Raw genomic sequence first — 24,468 nt, forward strand, 5'->3', positions numbered from 1 at the left:
GTTTAGGCTTTGTCAGTTGGGAGGAGAGATCTGAGCTGTAAACAAGTATGGATCATGGGTAGGACCGAATGGTGGGGTAGCCCCCGGTGATGGGATCACTACAGTGATTGGCCTCACCATCCTGCTGCAGACATGCAAAAAAGGCCAGGGGAGTAGGGATTGCCCTTGTAGACACACATGCTCCAGCAGCAGGTCCTTCCAAAATTAGTTTATTTATACTCTATCTTTCTCTCTAACGAGGACCCAAAGCAGCTTCCATTGTCCTCCTCTCCTCTATTTTATTTTCAAAGCAACCCTGTGAGGTAGCTTCCAAGGCAGAGGGGGATTTGAACCTGGGTCTGCTAGATGCTAGTCATATTCGAACCACTAAAACCTTTGTAGGGACTAACAATCCCACAGGTGGTGATCCACAACCCAACTCATCAGCCCAAGGATTGTGAAGACCATTCTTCTAGCCAGCACATCCCAAAGCTTGCAGTATTACATAGGTCGATGTAGATCAGGAACAGCTGTATAAAATCTATAAGCTAATGGCAGAGGCTTAAAAGCAATCATACCATTAGCCAAGCTGCTTGATTTCTTGTTAGAATTTTTGTCCAGCATGGGCCAGGTCGCATCAGACTCAAAGGTGTGATGATGTTGGACAGGACACGGAAGTTCAAGAAACTTGTGCATCCTGTTACTCTGTGTCAGGCCAGCAGCCAAAGCTATTAGGCCAAAGCCGTCTTTCTTCCAGAGGGTGGCCTGTGTTACTTGGAAGATGAGAGGATACTTTTTAAATGAATGTCACAGGACATCTCACTAATGCATGAGAAGCGGGTTGATGGACTTCTTTAACAGTCCAGTGGTATCTTGCTACATGCTGGCTTAGTGCTGCAAGCATGATATAATAGGGATGTAAAGTTTAAAAACCTCTTTTCTTGCTAATTGCAAGGAAGCTCTAAGATTCTTGGCTTCTTTATTAAACATATAGTCACTGTATTGAATAGTAATGTAACTAGTCCCTTTGCTGATCAACAAGCCAGAAAAAATAAGCAGCCCATAGAAATGGTAGGGATCCCTGCATGTTCAGAACTCCCCAGGAAAAGAGGACTTTGTAAGTGAAGCAAATGGGAACGCACTGCCTCCAAATGAGGGTGAGGGTTGAGCGTGCTCCAAGAGGCAAAGTTAAGTCCATTAAAATGGGGAGGGGGGTTGTTAGATGAAGAATCAGCCTACTCAAAGCCCTGAGAATTTATAGGCTCTTGGGTCTGGTGGTGCTTCTAATTGTTTTGCTTTTCCTTCCCCATTATTCCACAGCTCCTTATGGAGCACAACTTACAGTGCTGTCTATGGTACGATTATAAGTGGCTCACAAGCATTTTTTAAAAAATAGTGTTGGTTAAATAAAAAAGTCAATATAGCAAGACTTATAACAGGACTTTGTATTGAAAATGATGAGAAAACAGGTACTAAGCTGCCTTAAAGCCTGAAGGGATGATGCCAAGGGAGTGTGATTTAGGGGTCACCTCTGTGAAAGCTCCCCTGCCATTCTTCAGTTGCCAGGGAGTGCTTTCAGTTACTTTCAGTGAATGGGGCAGAGAGATGTTAGCATTAGATAAGCATGTCTGAGTTGAGCCTGGAAAAGAGTAGTCCACATAGACACTGTCTTGGGTTGTGTATTCAGTATGGCCTGCGGCATGCACCACTTAAAATTTGTTTTGGGCCTGTTGAACTGTTCTTCAAAATCCAGACAGTACCTGTATTGGGTGATGGAAGCCACGTCATGAATGTTGAGGAATGGGCACAGCCAGCAAACCAAAAGGCCCTTCTGGCTACAGCTGCCTTTTGGGATTCCTGCAGTTCTAGGAATTCTAGTTCTAGTTCTGCTCCTTCAGAGGAAGTGTTCCATCCTCTTAAAACAAGACCATTTACTTATTAGTCTCTCCAGAGTCCCACCAACAGCCATTGCCTCTTTTTAAAAAAATCTGGCTTGAATTTCAGATTATTCACTCTTTTCCAATCAGTTACTAATTCTAAGCAGTTTCCAAAGTGAGATTTAATGAAAAGGTGAGAGATGCTTGAGCATCATCAGCATACTTACAACATGAACTCCCAGATCCTGATAGCCTCTTCTGTAGTATTTATGCAGTTTAAAAAATAGGCATTCTGCCAGGTAGTGCACAAACAAAAATCAGAGAGATCTGTTTCGGGGAAACAAACCAACAAATCGGGGTAAGATTCTCTAATCTGGTTTGGCAAGGTTAGAGAATCTCAAATTTATTTGGCCATTATTTTCTGTGGGGAAAATTGGGAGGGGCTGGAGGGGGGGGGGTCATTGTTCAAGTAAACTCACCAAATTTGCAGGGAACCCACACCTGATTGTACTCTAAAGACTCCCAAATTTCAGGAAGATTGGATTCTGGGGTCCAGTTCTATGGGCCCCTAAAGAAAGTGCCCCAAGACACTCTTCATTGTTCCCTGGAGGAACAAGGTCAAAGCTGACTCCCACTGCAGAAACACACTGGGGCAAGGCTGCCGTGGCCAAGGAATATTCCCAAATGCAAGTTCAACATAAAGAAAGCTCAACGGAACCAAACTGACGCCCCCCCCCCCCAAAGCTGCCCAGCCCACTCTCCATTGTTTCTTATGGAAGGAAAGTTTCCAAGCTAGCTCCTGGGCAGAAACACACAGGGACAGGGCTGCCACTGGCCAGAAGCACACTCCCAAAATCAAGTTCAGCTAAGATAAAGCCCAACAAAACCAAACTGAACCAAGAGAATAGAATTCTTCCTCCCCTCCCCCCCCCCGAACCAAAGCAAAGCAAGGGGACCAGCATTAAAGCAGAGACTCATGTCAAAACGGTGAATTTCAGACAAACCATATGAAAACAAGGGAGACTGTTGCAGTTTAGGCCAGCTGAACCAGCGTCACTCTCAGAAGTCAGGCAGACAAGGAGAGCTCCTGCACGGATTGGCCCCTCCCTCCTCCCTCCGTGTTGCCTCTGTCCTCCCCATCCCCTCTTGGGGAAAAAGCAGGAGAAGCCCAAAAGGGGGCCAGCCTGAGGCTGAAGCCATGTTTCCCAGATTAACCTGGATTTATCTGGGGGTCTGGATCCAGGAATCTGATTTGGTTCAGGAAAGCTAGATGTAGCTGGATTGGCAAAGGTCTGGGTTTCCTCCCGAATCTCGGACCCGGGTCACACACCCCTACTGCCAAGTATTGAAACCATGGCTCAGCAGTGCTGCATTTCCTCCTTTCCCAGTCCTGCCAGCTAATTCAGGAGAAGCTCAGTGATGGAGCACATATTTTACTTGTGGAAAGTCCCAGGTTTGTTTTCCCATTCAACTTAAAAGGCTCTTGAGTACCAGGGCTGGGAGATGACCTTCTGTCAGCGATGTTGGAGAACCAGTGCCCGTCAGAAGGAAGAGTTACCGAGCTCGTTGGACCAGTACTCTGACTCATAAGGCTGCTTACTCAAAACCTCTGAGAAGTCAAGGAGAATTAATAAGGAGACATTCCCCATGTCAGCTTTACAGCAAATAATAATAGCCCTTTTATACTACAGAGAGCATTGTGGGAGGGGCAAGAAAGTTCTTTCATGGAATCTTTTGATCATGCATAAACACCAGATCATAACTAGCCATGATTGTTTAATATCTTCCTTTCAAGAAAATGTGTGTGTGTTGTATATAATTCCTGTTAAACATACTGTTACTGCATGCTTTGGACATGAGATTTTTGGGGGGGAAGGGGAGCATCCCCCCCCCCCGAATTTTAATGGTGTTATAAGAATTCTGAGACTTAAATCTCTTCCTGCTTAGAAATCGAGCCATAGCAGATTATCTTCGTTCTAATGGCTATGAAGAGGCATACTCTGTTTTTAAAAAAGAAGCAGAGCTTGATGTGGTAAGTACAAAGATTTGCTTCTTGTGTTCTGGGTTAAGGTGATATTTACTGTGACATCTCCAAAATATGCCTCTTATCTTGCATTTTGGTGTGAGCAGGTACTAGAGGTCTGCAGCGAAAAAATTGTGGTGCTGCTTGTATTCAGATATCAGGAATACCATAAATATTAGGTATTTCTAATTTGGGTCCAAAAATACTGTTATAGTATTCAGAATTCCAAATATATTTGAAATATATTTGAAATTCCAAATTAGGGGTGTGCAGTTTGTCTGGGAAATACCAGATATATAATCGAAAAATACATATTTGGAATTATTCCAGTATGTCTGGATATATCCATCATATTTGGCGGTATAGCATTCAGAATTCCAAGTTATGAGTATGCAATTCAGTTTGGGAATACAGACTATACATTGGAAAATATATATATTATTCAGGTATATCTGGATATATCCAGCATATTTGGATACATTTGGATAAACCAATATTTACATTACCACATTCTCTGGATATATTCAGGAATATCTGGGAATCACATTTTAAAGGTTGCGGCAGCTTGAATCTCCCCGCCTTTTGTAGGATTCCCAGGGAACAGAAGGGGAGATAGAGGTAGCCTTACTGTGTGTGTCTGTGTCAGTGTCTGCTTTCCATATGCCATTGCCAGGTCGAGCTGCTGCCTTGGTTTTATTGACTTGCTAGGTTGAATGCTGGGATTCTCTGGTTTGATGTTGGCTCTGTTGACCTTGTAACAGTGTCCTTGCTTCAGTTTGGGTCTGGTAGAATTCTCTGGTTTGATGTCAGTTCTGTTGGGCTTGCACTGACTCTGAGTTCTGTCTCGCAACTTGAAGTGACAGTGGTTCTGTTGGGCTTGTAACAGTGTCTGTTGCTTCAGTTTGGTTCTGCTGAGATTCTCTGGTTTCATAATGGCTCTGGTGGGATTCTCTAGTTTGGCATTGGTTTCATTGGGCGTTGTTGGTTCAACTTGCATTGCTTCTTGCTTTTGGCCAGAGGTTGCTCTTGTGTTGGTTGTTGGGGGTTTTCCGGGCTGTATTGCCGTGGTCTTGTCATTGTAGTTCCTGACGTTTCGCCAGCAGCTGTGGCTGGCATCTTCAGAGGTGTAGCACCAAAAGAGGTGCTACACCTCTGAAGATGCCAGCCACAGCTGCTGGCGAAACGTCAGGAACTACAATGACAAGACCACGGCAATACAGCCCGGAAAACCCCCAACAACCATCGTTCTCCGGCCGTGAAAGCCTTCGACAATACATCGTTGCTCTTGTGTGTTTGATTAAGGTTTCTTTGCCCTGAAAAACAGAATTTTACGCCCAAGGAAACTATGGGGAATGGCTAGGGCACCTTGTTCAGAAGCCCATAGAGTTGGATTCCTGGGTCCAGTCTTCTTGAAACGTGGAAGGTCTTTAGTGGAAAGGAAGTACTAGGTTCCTTGCAATTTGGTGGAGTTTGCTTGAAATGTGGCCTCTCCCCCTCTCCCCAGGTAGTTTCCCTCATAGGGAATAATGGGCCAAATATATTGGGATTTCCAAATAAAATGAAATCTGAATACTAAAGCACACCTGAATATCAGGTATACCAAATATTTATGGTATTTCTGATACCTAGGCCTGAATAATACCAATTTTATTTTGCTGCTCATCTCTCTTCCAAGTATATTTGGCTTCATTATTCCCTGTGGTGAAACTTCCAGGGCGGCTGGAAGGGCCATTTTTCAAGCAAACAACATCATAATGGCAAGGAGCTTAGTTTTTCCTGTTTGCTAAAGACCCCCTTTGTTTTAGGTGAATGGGACCAAAGAATCCAATTTTACAGGCCGCAGTACAAGCTACCCCCAACCACTCTCCGTTATTTCCTATGGGGGGAAATATCCAAGGCTTTCTCCAAGACACAGGAAGCCTTAACCAACACACAACAGTGATCAATGATAAAAAGCCTCCCAATGCAAACACAAAAAGCGCACACATGTGCGTGCACACGCAGTAACGCTACCTCTCTCCCCCTCCCCCTGTTGCTTAGGAAGCCAGCAAAGTGGAGGAGGGACAAGCTGCTGCAATCTTTAAAATGGTATTCCCAGAGATTTTGGCATATATCTAGATAATTCAGTAATGTAAATGCCAGCCTATCCGAATATGCTGGATATCCAGATATATTTGAGTAATTCTGAATATATTTGGTATTTCCATGCCAAATTGCACACCCCTAGCAAATATATTGATATTTCGGTCTAGTGGTTCTTAAATTTAGTTCAAGGAACCAGATTTTGATTAAAGTATTTTCTCTTAAAATTTTCCCACCTTCCTTGCCAGCACACTTGACACGGCAATACAGCCCGGAAAACCCACAACAACCATCGTTCTCCGGCCGTGAAAGCCTTCGACAATACACTTGACATAGCTCTTTTCCAAGTATATGCAGAAAGCCACGTATGCCTTGAGGAACCTTCTGTCCCATTGCATCTTTGAGACAATACAAGGAGACCTGTATCAGCTCCATTTAAAGAGGGAATCCAGACAAGAAGCCTCCAAAGATCCCAGTATGGATAATCCAGCTGAGAGAAGCAGTCCTTATAATTATTACAAGTTAACAAATATGCCTAATGATAGAAACTAAAATTGGGGATGAAATAAGCTAAAATGGCAAAACCAAATCTTCCTTCATTTACAGTGCAATCCTGTGGTGAGTTACTCCAGTCCTATGGAGTAACTCTCCATAGGATTCAAAATCAAAAAGAGTCCAGTAGCACCTTTAAGACTAACCAATTTTATTGTAGCATAAGCTTTCGAGAATCAAGTTCTCTTCATCAGATGCCTCTGATCTATCTCCATAGGATTGTACTGTAAATGGGAGTTCCATCTTCTTTGAAAAAAATCTGAAGCAGTGAGGAATCCCACATAAGTTTCCAAAATAAAGAATATCTACAAGGCATATGAAAAGGCATTGGATGCAAAACACACTCACACAATCTGAAATATAATGTTCATTTTGCGTGCTTTTAGTTTATCCCATAATAACAAGTTTAAAATAGCCCACTATCCAAATTGAAAGAGATGTCAGCAATCAACTTGTTGAAATATAGTGCAATCATGTATTTAACATCTATTGGAGCATTCCAAGATAAGTAATGAACGCTGAGGGAAGTTGGGTATACAAAGGGGAATATCAAACTAAATATCGGGCCAGGGGAACAAAGGGAAGGTAAATCTGAGTTTGAAAATGGATAAAACGCTACAGGTGCTGACACTGAACGTCAATGGTCTGGGTTCGGATTTAAAAAGGTATAAACTTCTTAGATTCCTTAAACAACAGAATATAGATATAGCATGGCTCCAGGAAACACATAAATCAAAGAAAGATAAAAGACCTTTATTCAGAGACCCTAATTGGGGGATCTTGGCAGAGGCACGTGGATCATCAAAATCAAGAGGTGTGGCAATTCTGGCTCACAAGAGGAATGATATAAGAGTAATAGAAGTGATAAGAGATGCTGAAGGGAGGTTCATAATGGTTAAATGCCTGGTTGAAAATAGATTAACAACATTGATAAACATATATGCTCCAAATATGGGACAGAAAACCTTTTTATTAAAGGTATTAAAAAAAGCGCGTAGCTTCTCTGAAGGAGAGGTAATTTTGGCAGGAGATTTAAATAAGGATTTTAATAAAGATAACATAATTAATTGGAAACAATGGGATCTGACTGAAGTACACAAAGTTCTTAACCTAGTGCCCAAACCCACATATTTTTCAAGTAGACATAAAACCACCTCATGTTTAGACTATGTACTTATAAATAGAATGAGTACCTGGGAGGTAAAAAGAGTAACCACCCATCCAACATGGATTTCAGACCACGCCCCGGTAAGTGTAGAAATAATACTAATGCATAAACAAGTTAGAAGACCATGGAGATACAACAACATGATTATGGCTAGGGAGGAGGACAAGCGATATATTACGGATCAAATAAAGCTATACTTCAAAGAGAACAGAGGAACAGTGGAGACAAATACACTATGGGATGCGGCTAAGGCGGTAATTAGAGGGCAATGTATTATGAAAGAAAAGGAGATAAGGAAAAAATGGCATGCCGATAGGGAAGGGAAACTACAGGAATTAAGTAAGTTGCAAGAGGACCAAATAAAGAAATTTTGCCCCAATAGACATAAATTAATTAGGGAACTGCGGAAAAAACTGGATGTTCTTGACTCCATGGCATTATGGAAAAAGCAGGTTATGGTAAAAAACGAATACCAGAGAAATACACTTAATTCAGCCAAGAGATTAGCAAATTACCTGAGAAGGGAAAAGGAGAGACAAAGGGTGAGGAGTATTAAGATAAATAAAAAGGTGACACAGAATCCAGAGGAGATAAAAGGAGCATTTGAGAAATTTTATAAAAGTTTATATGAGGAAAAAGAGGTGAAGGAATTTGAGGAAGAGATAGGGACAGTGTTAACGGAAACTGAACGAAGGAGGCTTGAGGAGGATGTAAAGTGTCAAGAGATTGAGCAGGCGATAGGTAGCTTAAAGACAGGTAGATCTCCAGGGTTAGATGGTTTTTCAGCTGAATTTTATAGGGAAATGAAAGAGGTATTGATCCCTGAATTAGTAATGAACGCTGAGAACCAACGTGTTGAAGTGGTTGAGAGTGTTGAACTAGGGTCTGGTAGACCCAAATTGTAGCCCCCACCATGCCACGGAAACTTGCTGGGTGACCTTGGGCCAGTCACCCCCTCCCAGCTTAATTTACCTCACAGGGCTGTTGTGAAGTTAAAATGGAGGAGAGAATGACGTAAGCGGCTTTGGGTCCCCATGGGGGAGAAAAGGGGGGTATAAATGAAGTGAATAAATCTCGGTGCTATTGGAAGTGTCCACCAGCAAACACACTCCATAATATATTGACCTCAAATGGCACGAGTTCAGATTCTATTCAGTTAATTGAATAGCCAGACAAATCTTCAAAAATATTAATTACATTCAACAACCATGTGAAACTGTGTTGCTTTGTTCTCAGTGTTATGTGGCATCACATATTTTTATGGCTAGTTTGTAAGCATTAGACTGCTGAAGCGATGTGGCTGTTCATGCACCTTTGATAATTAATTGTCACTTCTGGGCTATATATTAACGATGGAAAGCAAATAACTATCTGTTAGTTTTGTCCATTATACATTTAAGACGTTCTAAAGCTCTTGAAATCTCTTAAATTGCCCAAAGGAGTTTGATCTTATTTACAGGTATATCTAACTTCAGATCCTGCCCCCTCCCTTTAAGAGGTGTCATTCTTTTAACCTTCAAACCAACTACCTTTAGCTGTTCTTCACTTATCAAATTTACTTTGGGACATGTTCTTGGAGCAGTTCTGTCTATCTGTATTGTACACAATCCATTTTGCAGCTGACAAGCACCTGCAGAGAAAAACTACATATCCTATGTGATTAAAACCCGTATTGGGCCAAGGTTGAAAATAACAAATTTTTTCAGCAGCAAATTTTGCGAGAATGACATTCTCTGAGTTAACTGGGGTGGGGTGCCACTGGCTATGTCAAAAGTAAAGTGGACATTGACCCCAAATTTCAGCTACTTGAATTTGCAGTGGAAATGTACTGACTGTAAGTGTGGTGTGTGTTTGTGGCAGAAGTTGTTCTTAGGTTTTCCAAAATATCCCCACACTTTCCCACTTGTAAAATGCAAAAACAACAATCCAGTGTAGCACTGTTTCTTCAGATTGTTCTTCATAGCATTTTTCAGCTTCCTCCCATCTTATTTGTTGAGCAAGCTGTGGCCCTTCCTGGGTGGAAGTGATCTTGCCGCTGTCAGACATGCCCTGGTAACATCTAGATTAGGTTACAGCAGTGCACTTTACATGGAGCTGCCCTTGAAGATTGTCCAGAAGCTTCATAATGCTGTGGCCAGAGTGTTGACAAGAGACAGTCATAGGAACCATATCAGTCTAGTCTTGTTCCATCTGTACTGGTTCCAAATTTGCTTCCGGCCTCAATTAAAGGTGCTGGTATTGAAATTTAAAACCCTATAGAACTTGAGGCAAGTGTACCTTAAGGACCACCTTCTCCAATATGAGCCTTCTAGTCTTCTGTGGTCATCTTCAGGGGTCCTGCTTCAGGTGCTCCTGCCATCTGAGGGTAGATGGGTGGGAACCTGGGAGAAGTCATGGCACCAAAATTTTGGACCTTGGTCCCCAAGCAAATTCATTTGTCTCCCTCTGTCCCTGTCTTCCACCAGTGAGTGAAAACTATTTTGTTTGGCATACCCCAATAACTGTTATTGGCCCTCTTCCATGATTCTAGTGTTGTGTGTCTGTGTTATGTTTTATTGAACAATTTTATATATTTTAAAATGTTGCTTTAGTGTTCAATTGTTTTATTCAAATACGTTCATTGCCTTGATAACCGTATTTGAGTGGAAAGTCAGCACAGAAATGTTTTAAATAAATACTTCAGTGGATCTGCTTCTCGCAAAGGGTTGGATCCAGAGTAAATTTTCTGCTAGCAGAAGGCATTTCCATCTGTGGAACAGTTTTCCTGCCTTGTCCCCTCCCAGGTTAGCTCATGGATCTCATGGAAAGGCTGCTGCTGGGATATGGGACCCTCAGAAGTGGCAGGAGGAGCAAATTGGTCTGCAGCGGCAACAAGGAGGATTTGGTGGAAATTATGCATTCCCTTCTGTTAATGGAACATTTAATCTGGATCCAACCTGAACTGGACCACCATGATCTCAACAGTAGCATAGCTGCCAGTTCCATCCTTCCTCTATCTTTCCTGCCGTCTTCCTATTGCACTCTTTTAACCTGCTGACCTTATTTGAATTGTGAACTCTCTGCAAAAAAACCGGAATCAATTCTGTACAGCATTGCAGCATGCTGTTCTGCACAACCTAAATGTTTAAGAGTGGGCTCTTACACCACAGAGCGTCCACTGAGGGTTCTGCATCATTATTTTTTTCAGTGCTTGAAATATTGTTAACTCTCTCCATTTGTCTCTTACTGTAGCTTCTGGAAAGGAGTAACTATCTTAATGTGATCTGGAAATACAGTGGTACAGATCAGATGAGTGACTATAGCAATGAGAGATTTAAATATATGCTGATCTACAAATGCTTACTGTAAGGTTTTGCCATATAAATAGTTTGTTTTGTTTTTGCTGGTTAATGCAAGATTTTAAATATTTGTTACTGTGGTTAAAAATGCAGGTCTCTAAAGAAAAAAGCAGGGAAGCAGTATAATACAGGCCATTTTAGAGCCCTATAGTGAGATGCCATTATAGGAGACACACAGATGTTGACTTTTGTAGTGGGATGTTGACATGAGGGAATAAGGAAAAGAAAGATATTTTACTGCCTAGCAACAAAGCCTGTTGTAGCAAAAAATACAATGGGCTCTAGAAAGGGCAGGGGTGCCAGGCTGGCCATTGCCCCCTCCCTAGAGCCCCATCTGGGTTGGGAGGAGGGTAGGGCAGCGGGGCTGGGCATTGCCCCCTCCCCAGTGCCCTGATCTGAGGCAGGGTAGGAGGGCAGGGTGGCATGCCTGCCTCTCCCCCGCCCCCACCTCCCATCGTGGCTTGGGAGGAGGTGAGTGAGGCATTCCTGCCACTGCACACCCCCTTGCCCCGTGCACACCCCTTGCCCCCCCCTTGTGGCTTCAAGGTAGGGTTGCCAGCTCCATATTGGGACATTTCTGGAGATCTGGGGGGTTGGAGACTGGAGAGAGTGGGGTTTGGAGAGGGGAGGGACCTCAGGTGGGTATAATGCCATTGAGCCTACCTTCTAGGGCAGCCATTTTCTCCAGGGGAACTGAGTTCTGTTGCCTGGAGATGAGTTGTAATTCTGGGAGATCTCTGGGCACCACCTTGAGACTGGCAACTCTAGGCTTTGTGGGGGGCACGGCAGGCAAGGAAGGCTTGCCTGCTGCCGCTCAATCTCCCCCACGCACAGGATCGCAGCTTTGGGGGGGGGATTGAGCAGTCGAGCAAGGCTTGTTTGCCTCCGTGCACCCCTTGCCCCCCAGGATCGTGGCTTATGGCTGGGGTGGGGGGGAAGCGGAGCAGGTGAGCGAAGCTTGCCCACCACTGCTCAATTCCCCACCATGCCCAGGATCGTGGCTTGAGGAGGTGAGCAGGCAAGCGAGGCTTGTCTGCTGCCGCTCAATCCCCCCTGCCACCAGGATTGTGGATTTGGGGGAGGGTGAGGCAGGAGAGCGATGCTTGACCCCCCAACCCCCAGGATCATGGCTTGGGGAGGGGGAGGCAGGCACGCAAGGTTTGCCTGGCTTTCCTACTCTGTCGGGGCTTCCTGGGCCCCCGTGTTGCCAACTGACTAAGTACTTATCACCCATGTACTGCGCGTGCACGGGGATAAGCTATGAGTCGTCTCAAACACATTTTCTCTTTTATGTTTAAGGATATTTGAGAATAGCACAGACACAAGAGGGAGAGAAATGGCAGAGTTTCTGGGAATGAAGAAAGACAGTCTAATTGAAAAGTGTATAGAGTTGGGAATCTTCATGAAGGAAAATCTGTAGAGACATTAAGGGTGCTCCTGATACAGCACCAGATATTGGGAATCGGTAAAGTTGGAGCTTCAGCAAGGTATGAGATAATTTCTACATCCCCAGAGTACATAAGGATTCTCAAAGAACAGAATAAAGAGCTCTGGAATTATAAGCAAAATAATGGAAGCAGAGCAATAGATAAAGAAATAGAGAGGGAGCAATAGATAAAGAAATTGAAGGTTGAGGCAGAGAAATTAAGTTTTGAGAGGGACAAACTGAAATGTTGAGGCTATTTGACAGGAAAAACAACTTGAACAAGAAAAGGAGAGAATTGGAATAGAGGGATTAAATCCTTCATGCGTGATGTCTAAAAATTTTATATGTGGTAAGGGAAGAGTCCCAGATTTTTTTGGCTACTTTTGAGAACGTTCCAAAATTGGAACATTCCTACTTTATAGTTTATGAAATATCTACCCAGCCTCATTAGTGGGGGAGCTGGTAGAGTTTTATAGAAGTTTCCCTTCAGACAAAGCATTAAAATAGGATTTGGGTAGCAAGGGCATCTTCTGATAAAAAGGGAGACAGCCCTATGGCCTCAGCAACCCAAGAGAATCCATACAGTCCCATCCCATGTTGATAACACAGTAACTCTCTCCCCTCACCACAGACTGCCACACAGACTGATTGACCGAGGCAGACTCAACACTTCGCCTCAGCTCTCAGACTAAAAACTGTAGTTCACTCTGCTCCTAGGATATAGCTTACTGTCCAGTCACAGCATGCTTCACTCACCCATTCAGCCCTCCTTGCTTTAGAGGCCGACCTTCCTAACCACAGTAACAGCTATTAAAAGCCCCACATTAACGAGCAGAAATAAAACACACAAACTTATTTACATGCAAAACGTTACACCTACCAGTCCAAGCAAGAAAGCGTAGAATTTTGTCAGTTTTATCAAAAACCTACTCAAGGCTCTAACTTCATTTCCCCATATCTCATTCAAATAAAGTCTAATTGTAATATCAAATATACATGTAATTGAAAATGGAGGGTTGGTAGAAGTAGTGCTGGACCCATCCACTAACTTCATGAAAAGAATCCCGCCCCCCCTCCCCCCCGGCCAAGGTAGGAAGGACCTGAATACGTTAAGCAATCGTGTTTTTCAGCAGCCATAAGAAAGGCTTGTTTACCTCCATATGAGAGAATGGTGCACGGAGGCTGGGGAGAGTGAATTGCACGACTCTTGATGAATTAGAAGACCTAAAAACCAGCATCAGTGGATTGGAGACAAGTCAGGCAACAGCTTCAGGGGGTACGCTTTGCTCCGGCACAAATAACCACAAATTCCCCCAACCACAGAAAGTGGAAATGTTTCCGTTGTGGCTTCTCACTCAAGAAGACTTCATGATTTTTTGAAATAGATTAGAATTCTTTATTCATCCCCCACATCTAGGGTTCAGAGCAGTGGTATTTTTTCTGCACCATTTCCTCTTGAAAGGGGTACTAGACAAAGTTGTCCTCTTTCTCCTCTATTTTGACCTTGGAACCTCTGACTTGTGTGGTTAGACAAAGTAATAAACATAACTTTATATATAATTCTTTAGAATTTAAAATTATTTTATATGCAGATGATTTTATTATTTCTTAGAACCTCAGTATTCTGTCCTTGAATTAATGAACTTGATTAATAATTCTGATTATTTGTCTAGTTACTCAGTTAATTGGACAAAATCAGAATTGATGCCATTAGGAGACAATATATCACAGAGTGTAATTACTGATGGGCACTTTTGATGGTGTCCAGATGTTATCACTTACCTTGGAATATTGATTCCAAGGAATATTAAGTGCATGATTTCACTGAATTTTAATGTTGATTTTGGATCTATCTTTGGATTTGGACGGATGGGCAACTCTAAATTTAATGTTATGTGGTAAATACACTGAAAATTAACATTGTACCTCAAATTATATATGATTTGCATGCAGTTCCTTTTCATATACCTTATAGATATTCATAAAATGAATACTTTGTTTTGGAAATCACCACTTAAGATTTCCTTAAAGAAGATACAACTTTCAGTTAACGAAGGAGCATTTGATTTTCTGGATCTTAGTGCCTATCATCAGGCATATTTGTTAATGTGTATGAATTATTGGAATCACTCCTCTCAGTTGGATTATCCATCTTGGGCTCTCTTGGAGGTTTCTTTTTTGGAACCACTTTTTAAGCGGAACGCATTAGGGTCTACTTAAGTTAAAATAGATTTTGTTCCTCCTGCAGTTTCTACAGCTAGAGAAGTATGGTGCATAATATCATACCAATATCAGTTTGACTCATTCTCACATGCCAAACTAACATTGCGATCCAATCCACATTTAAAAATTGGGAAGAAATCTTTTTTATGGAGGACTTGAAGCAAGGGGATTTTTAACTTAGATCAATTAATAGGAGATGATGATGAGATATGACATCACAGCCATCTGGGCTCTGAGAAGGAGAAGGAAAGGGACCTGCAGCTAGAATATACTTGGAAGTTGATGATGTCGACAGAAGGCCCCTTTCCAGTCACCTGCACGGAGTGTGCCATGTTTGTTTTCCTTCCGGAAGACAAGACGGACTTCACTTGTCAGAAGTGTAAGCTGGTCAGGCTTTTGGAGGAGAAGATTCAGAGCCTAGAGGAGAGGATCGCCACCCTTCAGGAAATCAAGGAAGGGGAGGATTTTATTGAGAAGAACCTGGGGGGCTCTGCACAAGCATGAAGAAATAAGTCTAAGAGAAGAAGGAAGAGTTGATCTCCCTTCTGAGCCTCCTCTCAGTTCTGCAGAACAAACTGGAAGACGTGGACTAAGGCGACGCTCTGGTCCACTGGAGCTCAAGAATTGTTTTGAGGTGCTTGAGATGGTGACGGAGATGAGAATGGAAGGAGAACCACAAAAACCTGAGGAGGGAGTGAAGAGGGCATGGGGCCACACGAAACTGGAAGAAAACGGGAGGTAGTGGTCATCGGGGACTCTCTTCTCAAGGGTATGGAATGTCATGTGTCCAGGCCAGATTCCCTACTCTGAGAGAGCCAAAATTCAGAATATTACAGACCAACTGCCGAAACTGATCAGACTGACTGTTCAGTACCTGTTTGTGCTGGTTCATGTGGGAACTAATGATACGGCTGCAAATACCATCACAAGAATTAAAGAGGACTATGAAGCTCTTGGAAGGTAGTTGAAGACAGTGGGGGCACAGGTGGTATTCTCTTCTATCCTTCCTGTCAAAGGAAGAGTAATGCAAAGGGAGCAGACCATTGTTGAGGTGAGTCGTTGGCTGAGGTGGTGGTGCTGGCAGGAGCGCTTTGGGTTCTGGGACCACGGGGTAAGTTTTCTTAGAGAAGGCCTTCTAGCACATGATAGGCTTCACCTCTCAAGGTCAGGGAAGAAAATGTTTGGAAAGAACCTGGAGAGCTTCATCAGGAGAGCTTTAAACTGAAGCCGCAAAGGGAAGGGGACGATCAAGATGGGGATTTCAATGAAGAAGTGATAACAGCGGGGACCCACCTGAGTAGGACAGATCAAACAAAGGTACAAGGCTACAAGTGCCTATATACCAATGTCCAAAGTATGGGCAATAAGAAAGAAGAGCTTGAGCTTCTCTTGCAAACAGAGGGCTACATATTCAAATTCAAATTTATTACAGTCAAATGACCAGCAAGAAAAAGATCACACAAACAGAAGAGTTTGAGCGTCTATTGCAAACAGAAGGCTGCAATATAGTAGGAATTACTGAGACTTGGTGGGATGATTCCCATGACTGGAATGTGGTAGTGGATGGGTACAAAAACCGGAAGGGTAGAAGAGGGAGCGGAGTGGCATTATATGTGAGGAGAGGGCTTGATTATCAGGACGTTCTGGAAAATGTGGTTGACAGCCCAGTGGAAAGTATATGGGTGGAAATAAAGGGAGGAAGGACAAAGGATATTGTTGTTGGAGACTGCTACGGACTGCCTGACCAGGGAGAGGAAACGGATGCTGCCCTCTTTGAACAGATCGGTAGAGTATCCAGACATCAGAATCTTATAATTATGGGTGACTTCAACTTCCCCGATGTGTGCTGGGAGACAAGCTCAGCAAAGCAACATCTCACATAACTTCCTGACGTGCCTGGCTGATAACTTCCTTTTTCAAATGGTGGAGGAAGCTACAAGGGGCTCGGCCATACTAGACTTAATATTAACCAACAGGGAAGAATTGGTAGAGGGGGTGAAGGTGGTGGGGACCATAGGTGGAAGTGACCATGTCCTCCTTGAATTCCAGTTGCTGTGGGAGGCCAAGGTAGTTCGTAGCCAGATTCATAGGTTAGATTTTCTTAGGGCCGACTTCAGTGAACTCAGAGGCTTGATGAGAGTCATTCCGTGGGGGAGTGCGCTGGAAGGGAAAGGAGCGAGTGAAGGGTGGGCTCTTCTCAAACATGAGCTTTTGCAAGCTCAAGCCCTCACTATTCTAGCATGACAGAAACATGGTAAGGGCTTCAAGAAACTGGTGTGGATGAACACAGAGAACTCCAGAATAAGCTACGGGAGAAAAAGGAAATGTTCAGGAAATGGAGAGAAGGACAAACCTTTAATGAGGAATATATGAGGTTTACTAGGTACTGCAGAACAGCCATCAGAGAAGCCAACACTCAGTATGAGCCGGGTCTGGCTAGGGGGGCTTGCTACAATAAGAAAAACTTCTACATATAAGTGAGAAGCAAACACAAGGTAAAAGATGCAATTGGACCACTGTTGGGAGTCGAAGGAGAAACTCTGATGCAGGACAGAGAAAAAGCAGACAGGCTTAATGACTTTTTGCCTCTGATTTCTCCCTGAAGAACTTGAGAGCCCATGTAGAGATGGTAGTAGACATGACAGGACACCTGGGGGGGCTAGTTGACATTGACGGAGAGGTTGTGGAGAGGCCTCTGCCTGCACTGGATGAATATAAATCCCCTGGGCTGGATGGTGTGCACCCAAGAGTGCTCAAAGAACTTTCTAGAGAACTCGCAGAGCCTCGTGGAGGACTGGGGATGTGCCACAAGATTGGAGAAGAGCTAATGTTATCCCAATCTTTAAAAAAGGGAAGAAGGATGACCCAGAAAACTACAGGCTGGTCAGTCTGTCTGACTTCTGATGCTGGGAGGATTTTAGAGCAGATTTTAAAGGGATCAGTCTGTAAGCATCTGAAGGACCGCTTAGTGATCCTGGGAAGTCAACATGTTTTTGTCACCAATAGATCTTTCCAGACCAACCTGTTTTCCTTCTTTGATCGAGTGACAAGCTTACTGGATCGTGAGAACTCTGTCGACGTGATTTACCTGGATTTCAGTAAAGATTTTGACAAGGTTCCCCATGCCATTCTAATGAGTAAACTGGAAAACTGCGGACTGGACTATAAGATAGTTCGGTGGATAGGGAACTGGTTAGAGAACCGCACTGAAAGAGTGGTGGTCAATGGCGTTTCATCAGATTGGAGGGAAGTGTCCAGTGGGGTACCACAGGGCTCGGTTTTGGGCCTGGTACTTTTCAATATTTTTATCAATGATCTGGATGAAGGGGTAGAGGGGCTACTCATTAAATTTGCTGCTGATATCAAATTGGGAGAAGTGGCAACACCCATGAAGATAAGAGTTAAAATTCAACAAGACCTGAATACGCTGGAAAAGTGGGTGGTTGTGAACAGGATGCAATTCAACAAAGACAAGTGCACAGTATTACATCTGGGCCACAAAAATGGGAAGCAGAAGTACAGGATGGGGGATACACTTCTGGGTAGTAGTGTATGTGAAAGAGATCTTGGAGTAAGAGTGGACTGTAAACTAAATATAAGCAGTCAGTGTGATGCGGTGGCAAAAAAGGCAAACTCAAGTTTTGGGTTGTATCAAAAGGGCCATTGCATCGAAATCGCAGGAGGTCATAGTCCTTCTCTATACTGCCTTGGTCAGGCCGCACCTGGTCTACTGTGTTCAGTTGTTGTTTTTTTTTAGAAAATTTTTATTAGGTGAGAATATTAATATACAACTTTCAAATAGCATCTCATTATCCTTTCCCCCACCCTTTCCCTCCCCCCTTTTCCAAGACTTCCAACAGCTTTCCAACCCTATAGCCTAATCTATTCCCAATCTGTCCCCTTTTTCTATAACTCCTTATCTCATGTTTTCTTACTCTTTTATTCAGCTAAGCCCTATCTATTAACTTCAAAAATATTGTTATAAACTTAAAATCTATTATCTATTACTTTATATTAGCTCCACATATATTTAAATTTAAACTAACAGTCGGATAAAATATCTACTTTAGTAATTCTAACAATATCTATTAACTCTAAGTCCACTTACATTTGGGCTAACAATTAGCTAATACTTCACTTCATATGGTAAAGACTATCTCTTCTAATAACAAATCCATTCTAATAATTTTCAAATTGCCATAATTCCCCCTTTACGTCCCACTTCTTTTCTAAATATGTTTTCAAACTTCCCCAGTCCGTAAAAAATTCTGCTGGATTCTGATCTCTCAGCTTCCTTGTCATTTTATCCATTTCCGCCATGTACAGCAATTTATGCATCCAATCTTCAATAGTTGGTATTTCTTGCACCTTCCATTTTTGCGCATATAAAAGTCTTGCTGCCATCGTCATATAAAATAGCAGTGTTCGGTATTGAGTAGGAACATCTTCCATGCTTAAGTTCAATAGCAATAGTTCTGGGTTCTTCTTTATTTGAATCTGCAATATTTCATTTATTACTTCTATAATATCTCCCCAGAACTGTCTGGCTATTTCACATGTCCACCACATATGATACAATGATCCTTCATGCTTTTTACATTTCCAGCATTTATCTGACATGTTAGCATTTCCAAGCGCAATCTTCTTTGGCGTTAAATACCATCTATAGATCATTTTATAAACATTCTCTTTAATACTGGTACAAGTTGAAATCTTCAGTGTAGTTTTCCATAAATATTCCCATGATTCCATTGTTATTTCTTTATGACAATTAATTGCCCACTTCACCATCTGTACTTTGACCGTCTCATCCTCTGTATACCACTTCAAAAGTATTTTATAAATCTTAGATATCTTCTTTTTGCTTTCTTGTAGTATAGTCTCTTCCAACTCTGAGTTTTCCCATTTAATTCCTTCTTTTGAACAATCCGAATTATAAAGGTCTCTGATCTGTCTATATTGGAACCATCTGTAACAAGAAGATAACTCTTCCTCCGATTTAATTCTTATCATTTTCTGTTCCATAATCAATATCTCTTTATATGGTAAACATTGTTCTTCATTGTAGATAGCTCTCGGATCGATCACTTCAAACGGTACCACCCAAGAGGGGATGCCTTCACCCAGATATTTTTTATATTTTTTCCAGCTCGCGAAGAGGCTCCTTTTGATATAATGATGCAAAAACATAGAATCAGCTTTTATTTTATCCTGCCACAAGTAGGCATGCCGTCCGAACAGCTTCTTATAACCTTCCAATGTTAAGAGCTTACAATCTTTCAGTGACATCCACTCTTTTAACCAAACTAAACATATTGCTTCGTGGTATAGTCTAATATTTGGCAACTGCAGTCCACCTCTTTCTTTAGCGTCACACAAAACTTTCATTTTTACTCGTGGTTTCTTGCCTGCCCACACAAAGTCAGAGATCTTCCTCTGCCATTTTTCAAATTGTTATAGTGTCTCTAATAATTGGAATTGTTTGTAATAGAAACATGATCTGTGGTAACACATTCATTTTAACTGCCGCTATTCTTCCCAGCCATGATAGATTTAGTTTATTCCATTTAATCATATCTCTATCAATCTGTTGCCATAGCTTTTCATAATTATTCTTAAATAAATCAATATTCTTCACAGTTAACTCAATTAACTTTATGTATTACTTCACAACTGGTAATTTCCATTAATTCTTGCTGCTTTTGTTTAGTCGTATTCTTACATAGTATCTTTGATTTCTTCTTATTAACATAAAATCCAGCCAGATCTCTGAACTCTTTTATCTTATCAAGCAACTTTGGCATATTTTGTATTGGATCTTCCACTATGACCATCACATCATCTGCAAAAGCTCTAACCTTGTAGGTAAATTCTTTAATCCTTATGCCTCTTATAGCCTCATCTTCTCTTATTTGAATCAATAACAATTCCAAAATCAAGATGAACAACAATGGAGATAATGGGCACCTCTGTCTTGTACCTTTTCTTATTTCCAATTTTTTTAGCTCATCATTTACTACAATTGCCGCACATTGGTCTCTATATATTGCTTTTACTGCTTGAATAAAATCTTTTCCCATTTGCAACCTTTCCATTGTGTAAAACATAAAATTCCAGTTCAAATTGTCAAATGCTTTTTCTGCATCCACAAAGAAGAAACCAACTTCCCTTTCACAATGTTTGTCATAGTATTCTATAGCATTTACTAAAGTTCTCAAATTGTCTCTGATTTGCAGACTACTGTGTGCAGTTCTGGAGGCCTCACTACAAAAAGGATGTGGACAAAATTGAGAGGGTGCAGAAGAGAGCGACGAGGATGATCAGGGGTCTGGAGACTGAGCAATACGAGGAAAGGCTGAGGGCCTTGGGAATGTTTAGTTTGGAGAAGAGGAGATTGAGGGGGGACATGATTGCTCTCTCTAATTATTTGAAAGACTGTCGTTTGGAGGAGGGTAAGAAGCTGTTCCAGTTGGCAGCAGAGGATAGGACTCGAAGCAACGGGCTTGAATTACATGCCCAAAGGTACCGGCTGGATATTAGGAAAAACTTTTTCACGGTCAGAGTAGTTCCAAGGTGGAACCAGCTGCCTAGGGAGGTGGTGAGCTCCCCCTCACTGGCAGTTTTCAAGAAGAGGCTGGATGAATACTTGTCAGAGATGCTTTAGGCTGATCCTGCACTGGGCAGGGGGTTGGACTAGATGGTCTGCATGGCCCCTTCCAACTCTGTCATTTTGTGTGATTTGCCAACTTCTGCAGAATGGCAGTATTTACAGGAAGCCCTACTTCTGTAGAAGAGCCCCGTGGCGCAGAATGGTAAGCTGCTGTACTGTAGCCCAAGCTCTGCTCACGACCTGAGTTTGATCCTGGCGAAAGCTGGGTTCAAGTAGCCGGCTCAAGGTTGACTCAGCCTTCCATCCTTGTGAGGTCAGTAAAATGAGTGTGCAGTTTCCTCGGGGTAAATTGTAGGTGATTGGGGAGGGTGATGGCAAACCACCCCATTAAAAGTCTGCCAAAAAACCGTTGTGATGTGACATCCTCTCATGGGTCAGTGCTTGCACGTGGGACTACCTTTACCTTTACCTTACCTACTTCCTGTAATTCATTATATATCATTATAAGCTGAACATTTGAATGTATCTCATGTAGATGGCAATTGCATATGGACTTATGTTCAGATATTTGGAAACCTTTTATAGAAGTGCATATAGTAGTGTTTTTGTTGCCTGCATTGTTTTTTCTTGGTTTTGTTCCTTTTTTGTTTGTTTTGTACTAATAAATAATTTTAAAAAATTTTAATCTCAGTATTGCACAAGGGGCTTAGTTTGGTATATGCTGTGTATAAAATTAGAGGACAGGCATGCTTCTTTCAATACTGGTAAGAACCGCCATGCAGGAGCTACTCAACATCTGTTTGCTCAGAACTGTATAATGTTGAGCATTATGACCTTTAACCACCTTCAGAATGATTAATTGTTGACTTTCATCAGTGCATGCACTGTAATAAGAGGAAAGATTTAACTCGCACATTACTGATTGTTTGAGTAGGGAGATTAAGAAGCCTCTATTACAACAAGCAAGTCTGTCCATAAATATATCCCTCATGGAAAGGCAAAGAGTTATAACAAGGTTTTCTCTTCCAAGTGGAGAGTTTACAAGGCAGCCCAAGGCCAACTATTTGAGAGCAGGGACCTCACTCTGTTGTTTGCTTCCGCCAGCTGAACCAGAATGGAGTTTGGGGAGGGGAAGGGGGCAGAAGGTGTCAGGGGGTGGGCACCAAGAGGATACATGTCCCACAGCAGGTAAAGAGCAGTGATGTGCTGTGGTAGGGCTGGGGAAAAAGAAGCAACAGCATCAAGAAAGAATCCCACAGAGGCACACACCTCTGCTTCTTGATTTTTCCAGCACTGAGCAGCTCCTGCTCACTCTCCAGCCTTTCCCCCTCCCAGTTACTGCCATGCAGTTAGGAGTTATTGGACAGATTCCGCCCCCCCGCCCCCCATTATTGTTGCTAAGGGAGGTAGAAGGTGAGAATGAGAAGCTGACAAGGAAGGTGGGGAAAGAGTAATACAAAGGGCAGGAGCAGCCGTGCGAACCGCTTGTGGGTCTCGACCCACAGGTTGGGAAACATTGTTCCAAATGATCTGTTTTGGTTTTAATTTACAAGTTTATGTTGTGGTTTCATTACAGACTACATGCTAAGTGTTCGACTGTGTCATGATTGATAAGCTATGCAGTTTAATGTCTCTAATTTTCAGAGGAGGAGAAAAACTGTTCGCATCAGGAAAGCCTACGAGGTTTTCCCTATTAGTGAGAGTATCCTACTGCTGGGGTGGAAGCTCTGATTAAACTGCTGAATGTGGCCACTGTCTTTGATTTCTTTAGAATGAAGAGTTAGATAAGAAGTATGCTGGGCTCTTGGAAAAAAAATGGACATCGGTTATAAGATTACAAAAGAAGGTGAGTAAAAGCCTCAGTTACTATATTGATAATAAAAGTGCTGTGGTGGTGGTTTTAGTAATATAGAAATAAAACATCATGGGAGAGCTTGCTTTTTTGGGGGTTTTTTAATAAATTTTTATTCTCAGCAATCTAATGGGGGAGAGCTTTTAAAGAAATAGTCTTGTAGAGGGTAAATGGCAGTGTGTAGAATATGTGAACCACTGCAGAGTAACTGTTATGCAAGTAGGTTTGGCAGTGTAAATTTTAAAAACTGAATTTCTGTATTTTTGTTGAGGGGGAAGAGAAGCTCTGGGTTTAATCTTAGTACAGCGTTTTCTGAAAATGATTTCAGAGAAGGCACAAACTGTGCTGATGCACTTAACTTGTGATCTAATCCACCAGACTTTAAAAGCAAGCGTTCTAGAAAATGCGAGTAGTATAAAATTGTCTGTCTTCGAAGGTCTCCTCAGGCTGCATATTTCCTGCCACCTTAAATAGTGTCTGGTAAAGCCCTGTAAATCTTTGTCTCTCTCTTTTTTTGCTTATTCCATCCTCTTATTCAGCACAGTAATTCAAATAAAGTCGCATTTGAGTATTCTTTCAGCGTTCTCTTTTAGATGCCTTTTGAATCATTTGCAGTTAATTGGAGAATGAATTCATACAAATCCAGGTCTTGGAGGAAAAATTAGCACTGCTGAGGGCAGGGAACGTTATAGAGGTGGACTGGGTAGTGTGTACCCTTTTAGAGGTTAGGAAGGGGCATAAAAGATGGACGGAGTTGTCTCAGAATAACCAGGTTTTTTTACTGGATTTCACAGGAGTCCAGATTTAAAAATTTATTTCATCATGCTGTTTTATTGAATCTGAGCTCATTTACTTAGATGTCTAAAATTGGTGCATAAGTTAGGCCTAGTTAAAAACTCAGCAGGAGTGGGGTGGGGTAGAGGAGGATTGTTGCAGAAACTGATAGAAAATAAGATCCAATCAGAAGAGAAATAAGTTCATCTGGAGTAGGTATGACAACTCCAGCCAACAGCAGAGTAGATGAGATACCAAATTAATGTAGGGTGAAATTAGTGGAGTTACTAACATCTGTAAGATGTGAGGTGTTAGGAATCAAAGGTCTCTGTTAAGCTTGGCGTGAGGGAGTAATCTGGAATGTGTGGACGAATTCTGATTTGGCTCTTTTGTGCTGAATGTTACCTGTGAAGCTCTTCTAAAGGAGCTCAGTTCAAGTTGGGCTTGAAGTAACTGGAGATTTCCAAAGCTGCAACCCTAAGGCCTTTTCCCCATAAGCAGGCTCCGTTGAATACAACTGGACTTACTTCTTACTGGGCTTGCTTAGGATTGCTACCAGAGACA

The 24,468-nt window shown here is 42.2% G+C and overlaps 1 protein-coding gene across 2 annotated transcripts in view; it reads left to right on the plus strand.

The window, feature by feature from the left end:
- The window catches only part of PAFAH1B1 (platelet activating factor acetylhydrolase 1b regulatory subunit 1), an 88,087-nt gene that overhangs the window by 47,160 nt on the left and 16,459 nt on the right, over positions 1–24,468 (plus strand). For both annotated transcript variants that reach the window (XM_055001250.1, XM_055001251.1), the window contains exons 3-4: positions 3,804–3,888; positions 23,050–23,124. In XM_055001250.1, coding sequence (XP_054857225.1) covers positions 3,804–3,888; positions 23,050–23,124 — 160 coding nt within the window. The remainder of the gene's footprint in view (positions 1–3,803; positions 3,889–23,049; positions 23,125–24,468) is intronic.

This window comes from Eublepharis macularius, chromosome 17 (genome assembly GCF_028583425.1).
Source record: "Eublepharis macularius isolate TG4126 chromosome 17, MPM_Emac_v1.0, whole genome shotgun sequence".
NCBI lineage: Eukaryota > Metazoa > Chordata > Lepidosauria > Squamata > Eublepharidae > Eublepharis > Eublepharis macularius.